Below are 18,302 nucleotides of genomic sequence, written 5' to 3' on the forward strand. Positions count from 1 at the left end.
TTATAGCTATTCTGGAAAGTTCTTGAAATCAAGCATAATCATGATTCCAATGCTATGGTCATTTTTTTGACCACAGCAATGTCTTTTCTCGACATGTTATATCAAGAGGTGATAGGATAAAGGATGATGAGACAGTTTAATTTCTTTGAATGAGTACTTATTTTCCTTAAGATTTATCTTTTTTCTCAACCTATTTGACTGAATATGATTTTGTAGGTTCTGATATAAAACTGAAACACATTATGGCATCAGGATCGAACATAAGGTGTCTCCACCTCTCACACACATTTTCTTTCAATTCCATGTCCCTTCCACCATCCAAGAGTGACTGAAGTAAAACCCTGTAAAGTGGTAACAACGGCAACTTAACTGTTTAAAATAACAGTAATTAGATCTATCAAACTTGAATAAGATTTACTCAAATGCTAGTAGCACCTCCTGTCTCATGAGCTGCGCTTTCTTCTGACATCATCGACTGACAGAGAAAACTTGTACCTGAAGCATATACTTTCCGAGCTCTCTGCCAAACAAACATTCTGAGGGAGCCAAAATCAAATGGAACACAATTTTCGAAAGCTCTCCTAGGTCCTGCTTTTGGACACACTAAAACAATACACTTGTAGTTGAGGACTTATATTCCTGACTTCAGGGCTCAACTGAAAAACATGCACCACTGGTGCCCAGAAGAATGGTCATTGTTACTATGCACAACATATGTGGTGTCCTAATGCACACTCTTTCACACCCTCAAATAGCCTCAATAAGCATTCTAAAATAGAAAAGGCAATAAAGTATTACATAGAGTAATAGAGTAAATAGAGTTTGGCAAATTAATTGACCTTTTCTAATTTGGAGGTGGAAAGAAGGGACCATAAATACAAGGGAAGAAAGTGGTTTGCATGACTATACCCAAGAACAGTATTTGCTCTACAGATTCAATCATAAGCAAAGTCAGCATCTTCTGGAAGTGTGCCTTTATAATTAGCTGGAGTCCGTTGACTTCTAGTTCCTTCCTCCATTATCTATCTCCCTTTATGTCTAAGAAAATTGTAGCTAGAACAGTGCTTGACACGTAGGAAGTGCTCAATAAATACATGTTACATGAGAGAATGGTTAATAAGATGCAAAACACTCTAAACTCAATAGAATAGAAATTCAAGAAATGTTTTCAATTGTAATCTTGTGAGTTATCCTATACTGAAATATAATAAAATCATAAGGTCAGTTGAGGAACTTGCCAGCTACCTCTGCTTTTATTTCTTTTTCTCATTCTTCTGTGTCAGATTTTATTTTCTTCCCCTTCACAGCCCAGTCCTCATCTGTCACTTCTCCAGCTGAGTGTAAACCAGATGATTACCTGTCAGGACTTTGCAATATCTGCTTTGTAGCTTAGAAAAGTTACTGGGGGTGGAGTTTATTTTATAGGGAAAAGAGTTTGATAGATGGAGGACAATTTTGTACTTGAAATAAATATCAAACAGATGTCCCAAAAGGATGAAGTCATTTGCTGTGGACTGAATTGTGTTCCTCCAAATCTCATGTGTTGAAGCCCTAACTCTCAATATTTGGCGGTGGGGCCTTTGGGAAGTAATTTGGTTTAAATGATGTCATGAGGGTGGGGTCCTCAAGATGCGACTGGTGCCTTTATAAGAAGTGCCCACAGAGTGCTGTCTCTCTCCCTCTTCTCTCTCCCTGAGTCCTTCTCTCCCTAACACTATGTTTCTCTCTCTCCTCTTCATGCGAGAACACAGCCAGAAGATAGCTGTCTACATGTGAGAAAGAGAGCCCTCACCAAGAACCAAACTGGCTGGAACCTTGATCTTGGACTTCCCAGCCTTCAGAACTGAGAAATAGATCTCTAATGTTTAAGCCACCCAGTCTATGACATTTTGTTATAGCAGCCTGAGCAGACTAAGACACCACTGAACATAGAATATTGATGTGGGCAATATCTCCTTTTCTCTGACCAGAAAGAGGATGTTCAAAGGAAGAATGGGGGACACTCTTACATGAGAACAATAGTCATTCAGAAAGATAAGGGACACCAGCCTTGGTGTCCAGGATGAGGCAGCCTTGGTGATTTTGCTAACACAGTTAAAAAAAAAAATTATTCTTATTCCCATCTGAGTCAACAGCTTCATGCTATAAAATGTTAATTTTGGATCCTAATGAATGACAGAAGAAAGAGGTGTATTTGATTTAGATGGAAATCTATAATCTGAAAAAAGGAAAGTATTTTTTCTACTCTTAGAATGCTGTTCTGAATTTGTCATTGATTAAAATTATAATCCGTTTATAGAGAGATGCAAGACAGAGATGCATTCATCAAAACCCCCAATCAAATGGCAGTTTGCCCTATTACCAATAGGACATGAGCACCCCCTGGCTATCCACTAGGAGGGGAGAAAGAAAGAGAGAGAAAAGTTGATGAATATGCATTGAGGTCTTTTTGGGTGTTTGACACTCAGCAAGGTATTGTATAGAAATGCTTTTTAGGCTATTGAAAAATGTTGTAGGGATTTTTATGCTTATTTTGCCTATTTTGATGTTAATTTCCCCAAGGAAGTCACTGAGATGGTAAGTGATAAGATTGGGATTTAAGACTTTGCCTTTTTTTTTTTTTATTTCTAGGATAGAGAGAGACAGCGTGAACAGAGGAGGGTCAGAGAGAGAGGGAGACACAGACTCTGAAACAGGCTCCAGGCTCTGAGCTGGCAGTCAGCACAGAGCCCGATGCGGGGCTCGAACCCACCAACCGCGAGATCATGACCTAAGCGAAAGTCGGACGCTTAACGGACTAAGCCACCCAGGCGCCCCAAGACGTTGCCTTTTTCATTCTATCATATTTTCTTTGTCTCATTCATAACTTTGTCTCTCAGGGTGCCTTTCATAGTAACTTACACATAGTAAATTTTATTAAAGAAACATGTGAGGTATATACAAAGCATTTACCATCAGCAATTATGGGTAGAGTCAAAACTAAAGCATCCAATACATTTTTGAGGGTTGTAATGAGTTTTTGAATGCCATCTACAGAGACCCACTAACTGGATGTGTTTTAGATCTGGAAAGCGAACACCTGTGTTTGCTTATTTGTTTACTTCTACCTTGCTTTTTATAAGTTTGTGCAGTACAACAAGAGCATAACTTATGAACTTTTCCTCATAACTCATGCTTTCCTGGGAAGTAAATACAATACTTTGAACAAACAGAATATTTCATCTTGACTAACTTATTTGAGGCATAGCAAATTTATGTGCCAATTTGTTAATGATCATATGCTCGCTCCTGTGAGGAGCAGAAAAATTATCACTTATAAGAGAGATTCCTTTCTTTCTTCCTCTTTTTTCTTTCTTTCTACCATAGATGTTTATCTATAAGTTGCATTTATAAACTATTCATGCCAGATTTCACAAGACAGAATGAAGAAAGGGAGCAGGAATGTAGTGAAAGTGTACAAGCATTTAAAATTCATCAAAATGTGAGAATTAGACTTAAAAAAATCTTTTGTGTTCATTTTAGACAATGAGGATGTTAATGATATGTAAACATGTTATGTATTTTAAATTTTTGTATATTTTATAATACAATTAATAACATATATTTTAAATTATCCTATTTGTTCAGTGCCCAAAGAGAAATGGAACATAAAAACATTATTAATATTTTGTCACAAAGCAGCAAGTTAATTTAGAGCAGAGTCTATCAAACACTATTCATTTAACAATTCTCCAGGAGAATGTGGACATTTTTTCTTAGTATTTTGTGAATTATATACTTCTTTTGATTTTTTTTTTTGTTGCAGTCTTGCAAAAGCCTTGTTTTAAGTCATTACACGTTCATTACAGTACACTTATCTAGTCAAATTCAATTTTAAAAAGCACTTTAAAAAGTCTGAATAACAATTCTCTGTAGCACTGATTGATATTATATACTAAATTTTTCCCCAGAGGTTTCCTTTCAGTTGACTTATAAACCTTCTAAAGATGTTGACACCCTCAACTTTCCATCTTAAGAAAAAATGGAAAGAAAAAGAAAAGGAAAATACTAATGCACAGACAATTAGCAAATGCACGAATTTGTACTAAATAGTCAGGATTACAGTTTTCTCTTCATTCCAAAGTCAATAATGACTGTATTTGAAACACTGATCACTTTAATATTGAAAACGATGCTTTTAAATTCTTGATGAAGAATCTCAAATGCTTGTCAACTGAGTAAGAAATAGGTTTAATCTGAACTAATGTTTAGTAAATTTTTGCCTGCTAAAATTGGTTATTCTAGCAGCAAATTGCATTACTGGCCCCAAAATGCTATTATACCTCCCTAAAAGTCACTATGTTTATTAGAGAGCACTTACTGCTTTTAAGAACATCAATCGTTAAACAGTAAAAATAGCTACTACCATGAGTGGACACACTTTCTTTCCTGTGAGGAGACATGAGGATAAAGGGAAGAAAGAGGAGATGTTACAAATATCAGTAAAAATCCAAAAAGGCTCTCAAGTTCAGGTGGTCATTGTATCACTGTGTCATTTTTGCCCCATCCAACATTTTTACAAGGACTTCTAAGAAGTGGTTGCATTTTTTTAACTTTAGTACTCTGTATCTTGATTGCTCTTTTGTTTTGCTAACGAATAATGAAATACTCAAGAGGTAGAGAGTAAAGGTCATAAAACCATAAGAAATCTTAAACTCTCCACTAAACTTCTGAGGCAAAATACCTGCCAAAGTAATACAAAGTAATGCTTATTACTTTTGGTTTCCTTACCAAAGGTTTTCTTCTGTGAGTCAGTATTGATGATAAACTCATGCTTTTGATATATCCTGGTTCTAAGTATTTAAATAACTAAAACAGACAATGTAAATTTCAAAAGGAAGTAACTTCCTCAAGTAGAGAATCTGGCCTGCATACCATTGGTCACACTGGCGTCTCTATTCAGGAGGCCACAAAGTCCTGGACACACAAACTGCCACAGACACTTAAAACCTGAACGCGTGGAAAATAAACACAAGGTTAAAAATAACCTTCAAAGTCATGTGGAAGGGAGCTCCTTACTCACCACTGTGACGTTGAAAGCATACAGGAGATCAAAAGGCAGGGCAGCAATTAAATCAATGATGAACCAGGTCGTAACATAGTGGATGCAAATTGATCTTGCTTCAAAGATAACTTGGCCAGACTTGCTGACATAGGTTGTTCGGAAATTTAAAATAATATCTGCTTGAGAAAAAAAGATAAGAGAAAGAGAAGGAAGAAACAGAGAGAAGAAGAAGGAAACACAAGGAAAGAAGGAAGGATAAAAGAAGACAAGCACGCAGGCAGGAAGAGGGGGAGGAAGAAAATTGTATAAAATTAAATAAAATAAGACAAACGATAACCTCTTCATGTATTTCTGACTGATAATATCTTAAATACTCCTTTGACACATCCAGTTGAATTCAACAAACAGGTATTACAGGGTGAAGAAAATAATATTTTCTGAGCACTTAATACATTCCAGACATCAGACCACATGTTAACATAATTAACATGAATAAAAATAGCAATAACAACAATAGTCATCTTTACTAAATGCTCACTAGGTACCAGACATTGTTCTGAGAACTTAGCATAGGTTATTTCACTCACTCCTCAGAACATGTTCTTTTTTAAAAATAAAATTTTTTTATGTTTATTTTTCAGAGAGACAGAACATGAGCAGGAGAGGGGCAGAGAGATAGAGGGAGACACAGAATCCAACGCAGGCTGCAGGCTCTGAGCTATTAGCACAGAGTCCGATGCGGGGCTCAAACACTCGAACTGTGAGATCATGACCCGAGCTGAAGTCAGACGCTTAACTGACTGAGCCACCCAGATGCCTCTCAGAACATGTTCTTAAGTGGATGGTAAAGAGGCAAAAACTAAGTCTTAGTGAGGAAAAGTAACACATCTGTGGTCCATAATGTCAATGATGGCAAAGATGATTTTGAACACAGATATAATTTCTAGTCCGTATTCTTTTTTAAAATATAATTCTATTTTACTTTGTGAACAAAGTTTTAGTAATCTCTCTGTGGACATAGAATTCATCTCTGCCCTAAAGGCACTTAGATGAACAAAACACTGGAAGCTCCTTTGAATGAATTTCTGGGTTAAATTTTCCCATTCCATTTTAATGAATGATGTAATCATTGTCAACCTTTCCCCACATCATTCTTTTATTACATTTTTATTTTATATCTATATAATATTTATATTTATTTTAAAGGTATATTATATTTTATTATTTATTGAGCTTTTTACAATCTATGAGGCCCGCAGGAGCCATGGTCAAATGATAGCCATAGCCACAAGGATCATCTTAGGCTCACTCCTGCTATCTATGAATAAACATCATTGTGTCTGTTGTATTAGTCTCTGGGTTATATACCATTAACGCACTAGAATACATTACCTTTTCCTTAACTTGTTTTTGAGTTGGATACAACCAGGCCACTGGCAATTTCAGGATTGCTACATACATGTAAGGGTGATAAGGGTTGATAATTTAAAATTCTTTTTTAATGTTTTTTATTTATTTCTGAGAGAGAGAGAGACAGCATGTGAGCAGGGGAGGGTCAGAGAGAGGGGGAGCCACAGAATCTGAAGATAGGCTCCAGGCTCTGAGCTAGCTGTCAGCACAGAGCCCGACGTGGGGCTTGAACCCATGAATCGTGAGATCATGACCTGAGCCGAAGTTGGACGCTCAATCGATAGAGCCACCCAGGCTCCCTTGGTTGAGCATTTTATGGACTGGTGAATCCAATGTAAACATATCTATCTGTGGAACTTTGTTCTTGGGAAGTGCCATGAGGCACTGATTCAGAGATCAGAGGAGGGGGTGCAGGAAGTAAATATGCCAGACAAAGAGAACAGGAATTGAGAGGGGTATGAAGCAAATGCAAAGGTCTGAGCTACACGGTTATTGGGTGAATTGGAATACTCTTTACAGCTAATTTAAACCCTTGAAAATAAGTAGAATAGTGTTACATGAGGATAAAAATTTGATATCATGATTATGATGATGATGACAATGATAAAACATACAATGATGTACACCTTGTATGTCATTTTAACTTTTCATTTTATGGTCACATTTGTGGTAGGCAGAGTTCAAAGATGACCCTCCCTCTCATATGGTCTCCTCCCCTTACATGGGGGTGGAGAGCCTATGTGCCAGATAAGGTCTCATGCCATGATACTGTTGCAGGGTGTGGCTAGAGGGAGATGAACCTCGGTGGCCTGACCTGATCAGGTAAGCCCTGCACAAGCTTATTTTCTTCAGCTGGTGGGAAGGGGCTGGAAGAAAGCAATGGCCACATTGTGGAAAGGACCATGTGGCAGGGAATGGCGGCCAATCTCTAATTGCTGAGTGGGGCCCCTTGCTGACATCTAACAAGAAATGGGGACTTCAGTCCTATAAAAATAAGGAAGCAAATTCTTCCGACAGCCACATGAGTTTGCAAGAGGATCATAAGCTCCAGAAGGAACACAGCTTAGCTGGCATCTTGCTTTCAGCCTTGTGAGGTTGAGCAGAGAATTCAGCTAGGCCAGACCTAGACTTCCCACCTGTAGAAACTGAGATAATCAATAGCTATTCTTTTAAGCTGCCAAGTGCTGTGGTAATTTGCAGTATGGCAAAACAAAAACAAATACAAATTTATTCTACATTAGGTTCTCATTATAGCCTGGTGAGGAGAGATAATATAGGAGTTATGACAAGACAGATTACTATCATATTATTATAGATAACACCTTAGCATGAGCCCAGTACTGTGTGGGGTCCTTTAAAATCATAATCTCATGGATTCCATGCAATACTAAGAGGTAGGCACCTTCATTATCCTCTTTTACAGATGAGGAAACTGAGGCCCAAAGGAACTCAAGTGACTTGTCCAGAGTCACACAAACAGTGTAACTGAAGCATGGGATTAAACTCCTTTAGCTGGTCAGTGAAAGAACAAGACCCCAGTCCAAATGTTCTAATTTCCAATTCACCACAGGGCTTTTGGTGCCTTAACAGAGGCCAGTCACATCTCGGGTCTGAAAGCAAGTTCTAGGTTACTTACAAAGAAACGATAATTTTTCTTTTCTTTCATGAATGATCTAACTTTTTAAAATGACATTATTAAGAGTCACATGCTTGTCAAAAAATAAAAATATTGAAAAACTTCTATTGCTAATCTTGAGAATATGAAAGGAAGGAACAGTGGCTAAATCATTCAAAACAGATGAGAACAATGCGAAGGTGATTTCTACTGCAAGGTTAAAGTGTTGTCATGGCAGAGTAGCAATGCATCATTGAGGCACGGCCATCAGGAAGGAGCAGGGGCACAGTGGAATACCGTCAGGTCATGGTAGCCTGTGAACTTCTCATTCTTTCTCTTAACTTTCCGGGCTCATGTATTTCTTTATTAGCAAATCAATGTAACAGGTCAGGCCACCGGCTCTTGAAATAAAGCAGAGATTTCAACCTCATGGTTTCTAAAAGAAAGCTCAGGGTGGGCATTTGGGTTTTCATCTCATGAGTAAGAAATCCAGAGTTGCTTACCAAGCCGGTAAGTGATCGACGGTTTCCATAACTCAGGCTGAGATAAGTCTGCAAGTTCATTATACGAATGGAGGGACAAATTCCTTGCATATTTACCAACTGACCACCAGTTCTACCACGAATTTCACAGAAAACTCACTGCCACCATCCAGGATGCCACCATCCACATTCCCGGGGCACTCCGTGAATGGTGGAATGAATGAAATGATTGGCCTTTGGTTGAATGACACAGCAAACATTTTTAAACCTGAGTAGTAAACTGTGTTTGACTAAAAAATAAAAGAGTTGCAGACTTCTGAACAGAAAAGATATTTTTATGGATGAGTCATTAAAGAGTATCAGTTTAGCAAGCTTTTTAAAAAATAATTTGTAACTCATTTGAGTTAATTGGGTGGAAAGAAGATATGCTAATTTTAGGTTTTAAAAAGAAGTAATTATAAGACTTTTATGCATAAATAGTAATAATAGTAAAAGAATATAAGAGGGATTTTTAAAAATCTATGGATACAAATCTATTTTTGAAATACATGAATTTTTTAGGTTTATTTTCAGAAAGAAAAAAATGTAAATATATATTATATTCTAAGATATCTAGGACCATGGCCCTATTGTTGTGCAAAGGCTGTAGGTTTATTCAAGGATTAGTATTATTTTTGGATTGCGGTTTCTAAGAAATCTACTTTTGTCACATGCATGAAAATGGGCCTAATTCTGGTGTATTGTAATTTACAAAACATTTCCAGGCATTCGTTAGTTTGTGTGACAAAGCCAACTCTTTCAGATGCACTATTTTATCAAAGACTCAGGAGATTTAAGAAACTTGTTTAAAGCCATGAGGATAGTTAAGTGACAGAGAAACGGGATACCTATTGACACTTGATCCCATTGTCTTTCCACTATTTTAAAAACTTACCTCACTTCCAAATATATTTTAGAGGGAATAACAGTGGGTCGGTGCAGGGAAATGCATTTTTTTAAATTTTAATTTTTTGAGAAAGATATAGTGCAAGCCGGGTAGGGGCAGAGAGAGAGGGAGACACAGAGTCTGAAGCAGGCTCCAGGCTCTGAGCTGTCAGTACAGAGTTCGATGTGGGGCTCGAACTCATGAATTGTGAGATCATAACTGGAGCAGAAATCAGATGCTTCACCAACTGAGCCACCAGGAGCCCCGGGAAAATGCATTTCTGATCAGTGGAAATGCCCTTAGATCAAACTCTGTATCAGCACTGCCCAGGTAGAAGAATGTTAAATACTGAATCACAGAATTGAATATAAGAAATTAACTGCTGTTGCTGTCTAGAGACAATGGAGAATACTGTTTTCTCTCTACTGATAAGAATATGGTATTGGGGTTCGAGCACCAGGAGAATCCAATGCTTGTAAATATCCCCTTAAATGGAAGGGCAGAGATGGCCAGACAAGTTCTCTATGAGTGAGTGAAGAATAGACTGAACAAGATTCTGGTGAGGAAGACAAGAGCGCTCCTTTCAGATCTGGTGTCCCTCACAGGAGAATCACGGAGGCCAAGTGGAGCTTGGCAAACACTGGCTGCAGCTTGTCTCGCTTCCCTTAAAGGGTTTGTATCTTTGGCAATTAAATCAGTGACTCATTCAAATGCTACAGGAAGAATGAGGTCTCCTCCAGAGAGTCCACAACCTACCTGAAAGGCAACAGTAGGGTGTCTATTCTGAGACATCTCAAAAGCGTAAGTGTAATGTTTTTTGACTTTATGTCAAAAAATACATGAAAACATACTCAGTAACATCCAACTTTCACATGTAATTTTCTCATTAATTCCATTCATTATCAACATGCACAATTGTCTAGAAATACACACACACACACACACACACAGTTTGAACCAAGAAAAATATTCTAAAACCCATGACAAATTAATTCATGATTTGCCACCTCGAAACCATAAAGTCCCGTGTGTTTGTGCATAAATAATCCCTTGTAACACACGGTGCCAGGAACCAGTATCATGAGTAAATAAGCAGGACAACAGAGAATGATCATACATATTGTATGTGGTTTGTAGACTTTCCCCAAAATTGGTTGTAATATACGCCACCAAAATGAGGTGAAATATAAATGAAGACGCTGATGATTCAGCTGGCACTTAATGCTTATCAGGATGATCAACTGGCCTTGGTGTATTTCAGATTAACATTGCATGATTACAATGAAGAGAAATGATGGAGAGATAACTGTGTACATATTCTGTTTTCATACTGTTAAGGCCTCCAAAAATAAGCGTTTCATTTCGCTTTTCCACTACAGGGCTGCATATGGGGACTAAAAGGTGGGAAGGTTAAATCTATATTTTCTAGTTTGATTTCTTCGAGAACAAGTAATTAGAAAGTAGAAAAAAAAAAGAAGTGGGGAGATGAACTTGATATGGTACAAATTAGTAGATTTCTTTTCTTTATTAGTATGCATGCCAGATGGGAAATAATTTAAAAATCATATTGGCTTACTTGTTAAAAAGTAAATTAAAATATAATGCTGTGCATGCAAGCATATGCACCACATACAAATAATTAATATCTTCATTTAGCCATTTCTTTAAAAATTAATCAATGTAGTGCAGCGTGGGTGGAAGGATATTTAACTAAACCAGCTGCCAACTCCTATTCTAAAGGTGCCCTGTCTTTTTTCATTGCTTGTGAGGCACTCTGAACACAGTATGATGTCACAGCAGACTAGCAGACTGGGCTAGAAGGTGTGGGAAGATGAAGAGCTGAGAGCTAATTAATGAAGAGGTTTGAGGGACGAATAGTCCTAAGAATGTAATTGATTGCCCATGTTAGTGGAGGAGATTTTCATGCCACTCGAGCCTTGCACATTTGTCAGTATTTATTCCTCTGGCCTACTTTATTTTTTAAAATGTACTTAATTAAATTCAAGTTAGTTAACATACAGTGTAGTACTGGTTTCCATAGTAGAACCCAGTGATCCATCACTTACATATGACGCTCCGTGTCCAACCCGTGCCCTCCTTAATGCCCACCACCCATTTAGCCCATACACACACCCACCTCCCTCCATCAGCCCTCAGTTTGTTTTCTGTATATAAGAGTCTCTTATGGTTTGCTTCTCTCTCTGTTTTTATCTTATTTTTCCTTAATGTGTACAGCAGTACTATCAACAATAGCCAAATAACGGAAAGAGCCCAAATGTATACTGACTGATGAATAGATAAAGAAGATGTGATTTATATGTACAATGGAGTATTAGTCAGCAATAAAAAAGAATGAAATCTTGCCATTTGCAATAACGTGGATGGAACTAGAGTGTATTATGCTAAGCAGAATAAGTCAATCAGAAAAAGACAAATATTATATGGTTTCACCCACATGTGGAATCTTCTTGCTTACTTTACATGAGAGATCTATGGAAAAGAAAAAGCAGCTGACTCAGTGAGAAATAACATTTGAGAACAATTGCCTAAAGAAGGCACATCAAGGGGTGTTTGATGCTCATATTAGCTTCTGTTTTGTACCCGTGTGGCCAGAATCATCATGGCGGCCCCTATAGTGGTTTTGACCCTTAACATAAACATCACTTGGACCCATACAGAAGGGAAGGGACCTAAAAGTCACTTTCTTCTAATAGCTGCCTTTCTCTTTATACTCCCTCTCCTTGGTTCTAGCTTTGTCCTTTGTAGCAACACAGAATACATTGTTCTCTCGCATCCCAAACCCCCTTCTATAAATATTAGAGATCAGTCATCAAGTTCTCTCTGTGCCTCAGGCTGAATATCTCCATTTTGTTCAATGGTCTCTTACTGATCTTCTCAGTCCTGATGCTTTTCTCTAGCTTGGTGATTTTCACAACAAAATCTCCTGGAAGACAGGATTTGAGCTTTCACACTCTCCTTTCCTCCCTTCCTCTTTTCAAGCTGAGCTTTTATTCATTTTTACTTAATGAGGCAGCATGTCAATTTTTATTTTGGAAAGGAATTTCAAGTCTTTAAAACAATAAAGAAAAGAAAAGAAATCCATTTATGTGTTCAAATACTGTCCTCTTAGAAGGAAGGTACTGAAAGGGTAGAAAAATATACCAGAATATGCCACTTGGGCATAAGAATGAGTTTGAGCTGAAGGCAATTGAGAAGCAAGAGAAAAACTCTCTGCCCTCTGCCTATTTGCCTAAAAGCTGGGCATAAATTCTCAAAGGTCTCACTTCTCTCCTCTCTACCAAGAAGGACAGAAGTTCATCCCCAGATCCTAGCGCGGCTGGTGTGGTGGACAGTGGCAAATACGTTTACTGCCACCAGTGTTTTTCCAGAATCCTCATTACTCCACTATCTTACCAGCCCTTGATGTTACCAGCCCTTAAAACTTTTGCCAATTGGGTGGGAGTATAACACTACAGATAATAATACATTTAGAATTGGTTCTATTTCTAGTAATGCAGACTTAGTAAGTTGTTGGCAAATCTTTAAAAAAAAAATTCTTAAATTACCATTAGTTGAAGTAAACTTTGGTCAACTCAAATCTCCACACAGACTGCTCACAATTGACTGCTCCTATTCTTTATTGAAAGGCCTAGGGGCACCTGGGTGGCTGAGTCAGTTATGCATCCAACTTCCACTCAGGTCATGATCTCAAGGTTTTGGGAGTTCAAGTCCCCCATCAGGCTCTGTGCTGACAGCTCAGAGCCTGGAACCTGCCTCAGATTCTGTGTCTCCCTCTCTCTCTGCCCCTCTACTTGTTCTGTCTGTCTGTCTGTCTGTCTCTATCTCTTTCTCTGTTTCAAAAATAAACAAACATTAAAAAAAGTTCATTTGTAAGAGAGAGAGAGAGAAAAGTTGTCCCTTTAGCTGTGCCACACCCTCAAGCACTATAAAAAATAACGCTATTGATGACGTGTTGTGCTCTTTGCCCCGCGCTGGACCCTGGGCACGTACAGATGCACAAGGCCTGCAAAAGAAGCAGGCACACACTCTCATTTTGTTACCTGCAGTCCTTCTACCTTTCAGTACATAAGTCAGCCTCATCTGTGGCTACGCCGGCAGGTGCAAAGAGACAGCACACACTCCCAATGTATGTCTATTAAACCCGCCACTTACTGTCTCCAAAACTAATGATTTTATTATATTGACTTTGTACATTGCTTTCATTTTATTGTATAAAGTTTACCATATCAAAAGACTTCCACCTAACACGCACAATTGGTCTGTGTAAAGCTCGCCAATTTTGGCTCCCCATAAATTCTTCACTCTGTTTCAGTGATAAGTAACTCTAAATTAGATACTGAACTTTGAAATTACTGGATCATTTTTAATAAAGCTAATTTAATGATTAAAAATAAATCTACTGAAAGACCATGACTCACACATATGCCATTTAATTATAGAAATCCTTTTGGCATACTTATTCTGTCCTTAGTTATAGTTACCAGGTGGTAAAATTTCCAAACTTAAAGTACAATAGAAACTAGGAAGATTATCATATCTACAAATACCCAGTCCTGAAATTTTTAAAAACCCCAAACACTTGAGTCTTTTAATTTCATATGAAATAGATATTGATTATCTAAGTAATAAATCTTAGAATTGATGAAAATTGAGATAGATAATACATGTGTTGATATCATTAATGTTTGGCCCAAAGTGAAATCCAACACATGTATCCTCATTAGAGAGAAAAATTCTACATTAAATAAGGGTTTTATAGTTATACATTACTTTACATTTTAATTAGGACTTTCATGACCATTTTCATATTTGAGGAAAATAATACCCTTAATATTTATGGCAGTCTTTGTTGTTGTTTACCAAATATTTCTGGTTCTCTACCTGTTGGTATGATCATCTTTCCCTGCCACCGGAAGAGACTGTATGTCTCTGTGATTTGCTTCGGCTACAATAATAAGCAGGAGTAGCCTGAAACACTCTGGGGCGAAATTTTGAGAGCTGGTGTGTAATTCCTCACATTTTCTTTTCCCTGCTTTGACGATGAGAGAAATATGTGGAAAGAGAGAATCTCTGCCAGCCTGGGTTTCTGAGTGACGACAGTTGGCAGAGCTTGCAGCTGACCCACAGTGAACACGTAGCGTGAGGGAGACATAAACCTTGTGTTATATCCCACTGAGATTTTGAGGTTACTTGTTACCACAGCCCATCCTGCCTGATACGTATTCCTAAAGGCTATAGAGCAGACTGGGTAACAGTGAGAATCTGGAGTCGCACCTCCCGGTTTGTAACCCCTGAGCAGGTATCAGCTGCCATTGTTATCACTATCAGTAATAATAGTACTAGTAGTAGTGGTACTACTGTCATTCCATAAACTTCAAAACTAAGAAATAGGGACAATGAATGACATCTAAAGTTGCCTAAGAAATTAATACTATTATTTTTATTGTTACTTTATAGATCTGATACATATATGTTGCTAATATGAAAATAAAATTATAAAACCAATGAGAAGGATAACAGATAAAAGACATTTTTTAAAAGTCTTCCCACTTGGTAGGCATTGTTTTAAGTGTTTTGCATGTATTACCTATTTTGATCCTCACATGGTTACTATGAGTTAGGTAATATGTCCATTTAGTGATAGGTTACAGACTCAGATTTAACTTGCCCACGGTTACCCAACTAGAAAGTGGGAGATCTGGGATTTATAGCTAGAGTCTGTCTGTATAAAACCACAAAACCTTTTTTATTATTATTCTTCCCCTTCTTGAAGCCTAGGAACAGAATTCTTCTGTTGAGATTAATGAATTACTTTTTGAAATTTAGGTAATTCTTAAAGTCATAAGAAGATAATATGTAGTATTTGACTGTAGGTTGCCATACATAAAATTATTCAGCATATTTAAAAAGGTTTTAATTAGAAAATTGCATATATAGTACAAAATGCACTGGTCTTTCAAAAAATTATTTATTATTTTTGGGAGAGCACAAGTGTGGGGGGAGGCAGAGAGAAGGGGGCAGAGGATCCAAAGTGGGCCCTGCACTGACAGGCTGACAACAGTGAGCCTGATGTGGGGCCTGGACTCATGAAACATGAGATCATGACCTGAGCTGAAGTCAGACACTCCACTGAATGAGCCACCCAGGTGCCCCCAAAATGCACTGGTCTTAAGTGGACAAGGTGATGAATTTTTGTAAAGTTGACCATCTTGGTCATCACCAATGGATAGAGATATAACTAGGACCACAACACCAGAAGCCTCTTTTATGATCTTGCCCAGTGATCAACTCCCAAAAGGTCACTGTTGTTCTGATGACCATAGATTAATTTTGCTTAACTAGGAACTTTATATAAATGGATCATATAGTATGTACTCTTGTGTATGGATTCTTTCACCAGACACTGTGTATGTGATTTTCATCAATTTTGTATCATATTCACTGTTTTTTATTGCTATATAATATTTCATTGTATGACTATATAGAAATTCACTTCTTAATTTTATTGTTGATGAAAATCTGGGTTGTTTTCAATTTGGCTTATTATAGTTAATGCTCTTAGAAATACACACACACACACACACACACACACATTATACCTTTCCTTGTATAGGTATAACTGTTGACTCTATGAGCAGAACTGCTGGATCATAAAGTAATTACATAAGTTACCTTAGCAGATGCTGGTGAAGAGTCTAATAAAGACTGCAGTGATTTGCATTCCTACATACAGTGTATGAAATTTCACATTGTTCCATATCTTCCTACAACCCTTGGAAATTTGTCTTCTAATTTATTTTAATTTTTCCTACTCATTCTAGTGGTGGTGAAATTATTTTCATTTTCCTAATGATCCCAAGCATGTACTAACTGCATACTTGGATATCCTCTTTCATGAAGTGTCAGTTCAGGACTTTCGTCTAATGAAATATGTTTTCCTCCTTTCTCTTTTTTACAGATTTGTACGAATTGTTCTTATAAATTCAGATTATGAGTTATGTTCTGTTTAAGTAATTGATGCCTATGCCAAGATCACTAAAATATTCTACGATGGTGTCTTCTGGGAGTTTTATTTTTTGACTTTTACGTTTTCTCTACAGTCCATCTGCTGCAAGTCATTCTGTGTAGGGCATGATGCAGGAGTCAAGATTTATGTTTTCCCAGGTGGGTATCTAATTGATCTAGCACCATTTTAGAAAACATTACCATGTCCCCCAAAGCATTCTAGTGACACTTGTGTCATAAATCACGTGATCATACATGCATAGATCTATTTCTGGTTTCTACATGTGCTCCAGGGGCCTGCCAGATACCAGCTTTTCCAGCACGACAGAAATGGATACGTTTAAACTCTATCAAAGTATTCTCAGATGCACTTAGAATATGATTAATATATTTGACATTTAAAGCACAAGTTGATTAGTCACAAATCTGAAACATTATATTAAAAAAACTAAAAAAACCCCCTAAATGGAATAAAATATTCAGTATTTGAAATAATGGAGCCATGCTTAAGAGAAAAATAGATTCTCACTTTAGCACATTATGATTTCATAGCTATTTTTATGAGTGTGATCAGTAGAAATTGCTCATATATTTGTGTTATGCCATAATTGCATTTCTACTTGCGGTTTCTATAATTTAGTCTACTTTTAGTCTTGTGAACAGTAAAATCATAAAAAGATCAATAGTGTCAAACCACACTTATCTGATTTCAGCAAGATATGAGTAGGATCAAGCGATAATGACAAAGTTGGGGCACAGAGTGGTTCTTTGCTCTAGTTGTAGTATAATCCAGGTCACTGAAATCAAAAGGAAAGTTGGGAAGTAAGATGGTATCGATGTTTTATTAATTCTCCCTCAGGGTTGTCTGAGTAGAAGTGGCCCAATGACAAATCAAGTCAATATCACCAGGCATGGGGTGGGGGGGTCACCAAAACCAAGATGGGAAATCACAAGGCAAGCAGAAATGGAATCCAAAACACCACATGTAGAACTCAACAAGAGAGCAGACCTAGAGTGGGCAGAAGGGAGTCTGAAGCTAGTTAATACCCAGATGCACCTACTGTCACAGTCAAAGTGGAACATGACCTTTAGGAGGTTAAATCTATCCTTTGGAAATGTACAAAATTAAAGGGCCACCACTTGGAGCTACAGCCTTAAAAGAAACAAAGTTTCTCATTATTTTTATTATTCATGTTTCACATTAAAAGTTTGTTGTTGTTGTTTGTTTTTTTAAATAGCTTTTACAGGTTTATCCTTTAACTTATTGCAAGATATTTCTGGAGGGGAGTGAAGAAGCTGCTTCTGTGTCTCTTTATATAAATAAAATATAGTGTTTAGTGTTTCTGTATCTGTTTACATAAATAAAATATAGTGTTCTCAGGGGGATTCTACAGAGAGTAAAACAGAACTCTCAAAACCTACCAACTCTGTGTTTTTCTCATTATTACATTTTCTACGTATTGTAATTACTTAATTCTACTTATTTTCTATTTAGAGGGCAGTGTTTTTGATGTAAAGATGAATAAAATTTTACAAGGGCACATGTATTTGTTAAAAATCATCTACTCATGTATTAGGGAAAGGTCTTGTCCTCAAAGTAACCTTTTATTACATGAAGATAGTTTTGCCGCTGTTTTTCTAGCAAAATGGATCAAACCACATTGTCTTTGTCAGGGTTGGAATCAGAAGGTGCTGCAAAATTCAGTTTTGAATTCAGGACTGAACATTGCCACAAACTGGAAGTTTAAGGTTTTATTCCAAGAAGTTGTTTTCTGTTTCACTCCAACAGCTGACTACTCC

The 18,302-nt window shown here is 37.2% G+C and overlaps 1 protein-coding gene and 1 long non-coding RNA gene across 2 annotated transcripts in view; one reads left to right on the top strand and one right to left on the bottom strand.

Moving 5' to 3' along the window:
- Positions 1–18,302, bottom strand: part of KCNH8 (potassium voltage-gated channel subfamily H member 8) — a 358,017-nt gene that overhangs the window by 114,056 nt on the left and 225,659 nt on the right. The window contains exon 6 of the mRNA XM_077750888.1: positions 5,063–5,220. Within this exon, the coding sequence (XP_077607014.1) occupies positions 5,063–5,220 (158 nt within the window). The remainder of the gene's footprint in view (positions 1–5,062; positions 5,221–18,302) is intronic.
- Positions 9,740–17,802, top strand: LOC144220615 (uncharacterized). Its single transcript, XR_013331796.1, has 3 exons — positions 9,740–10,277; positions 16,456–16,661; positions 17,741–17,802. It is a non-coding gene; the product is annotated as an uncharacterized LOC144220615 (long non-coding RNA).

The sequence above is a fragment of the Crocuta crocuta genome, unplaced genomic scaffold, assembly GCF_008692635.1.
Source record: "Crocuta crocuta isolate KB4526 unplaced genomic scaffold, BGI_CrCroc_1.0 scaffold279, whole genome shotgun sequence".
Lineage (NCBI taxonomy): Eukaryota > Metazoa > Chordata > Mammalia > Carnivora > Hyaenidae > Crocuta > Crocuta crocuta.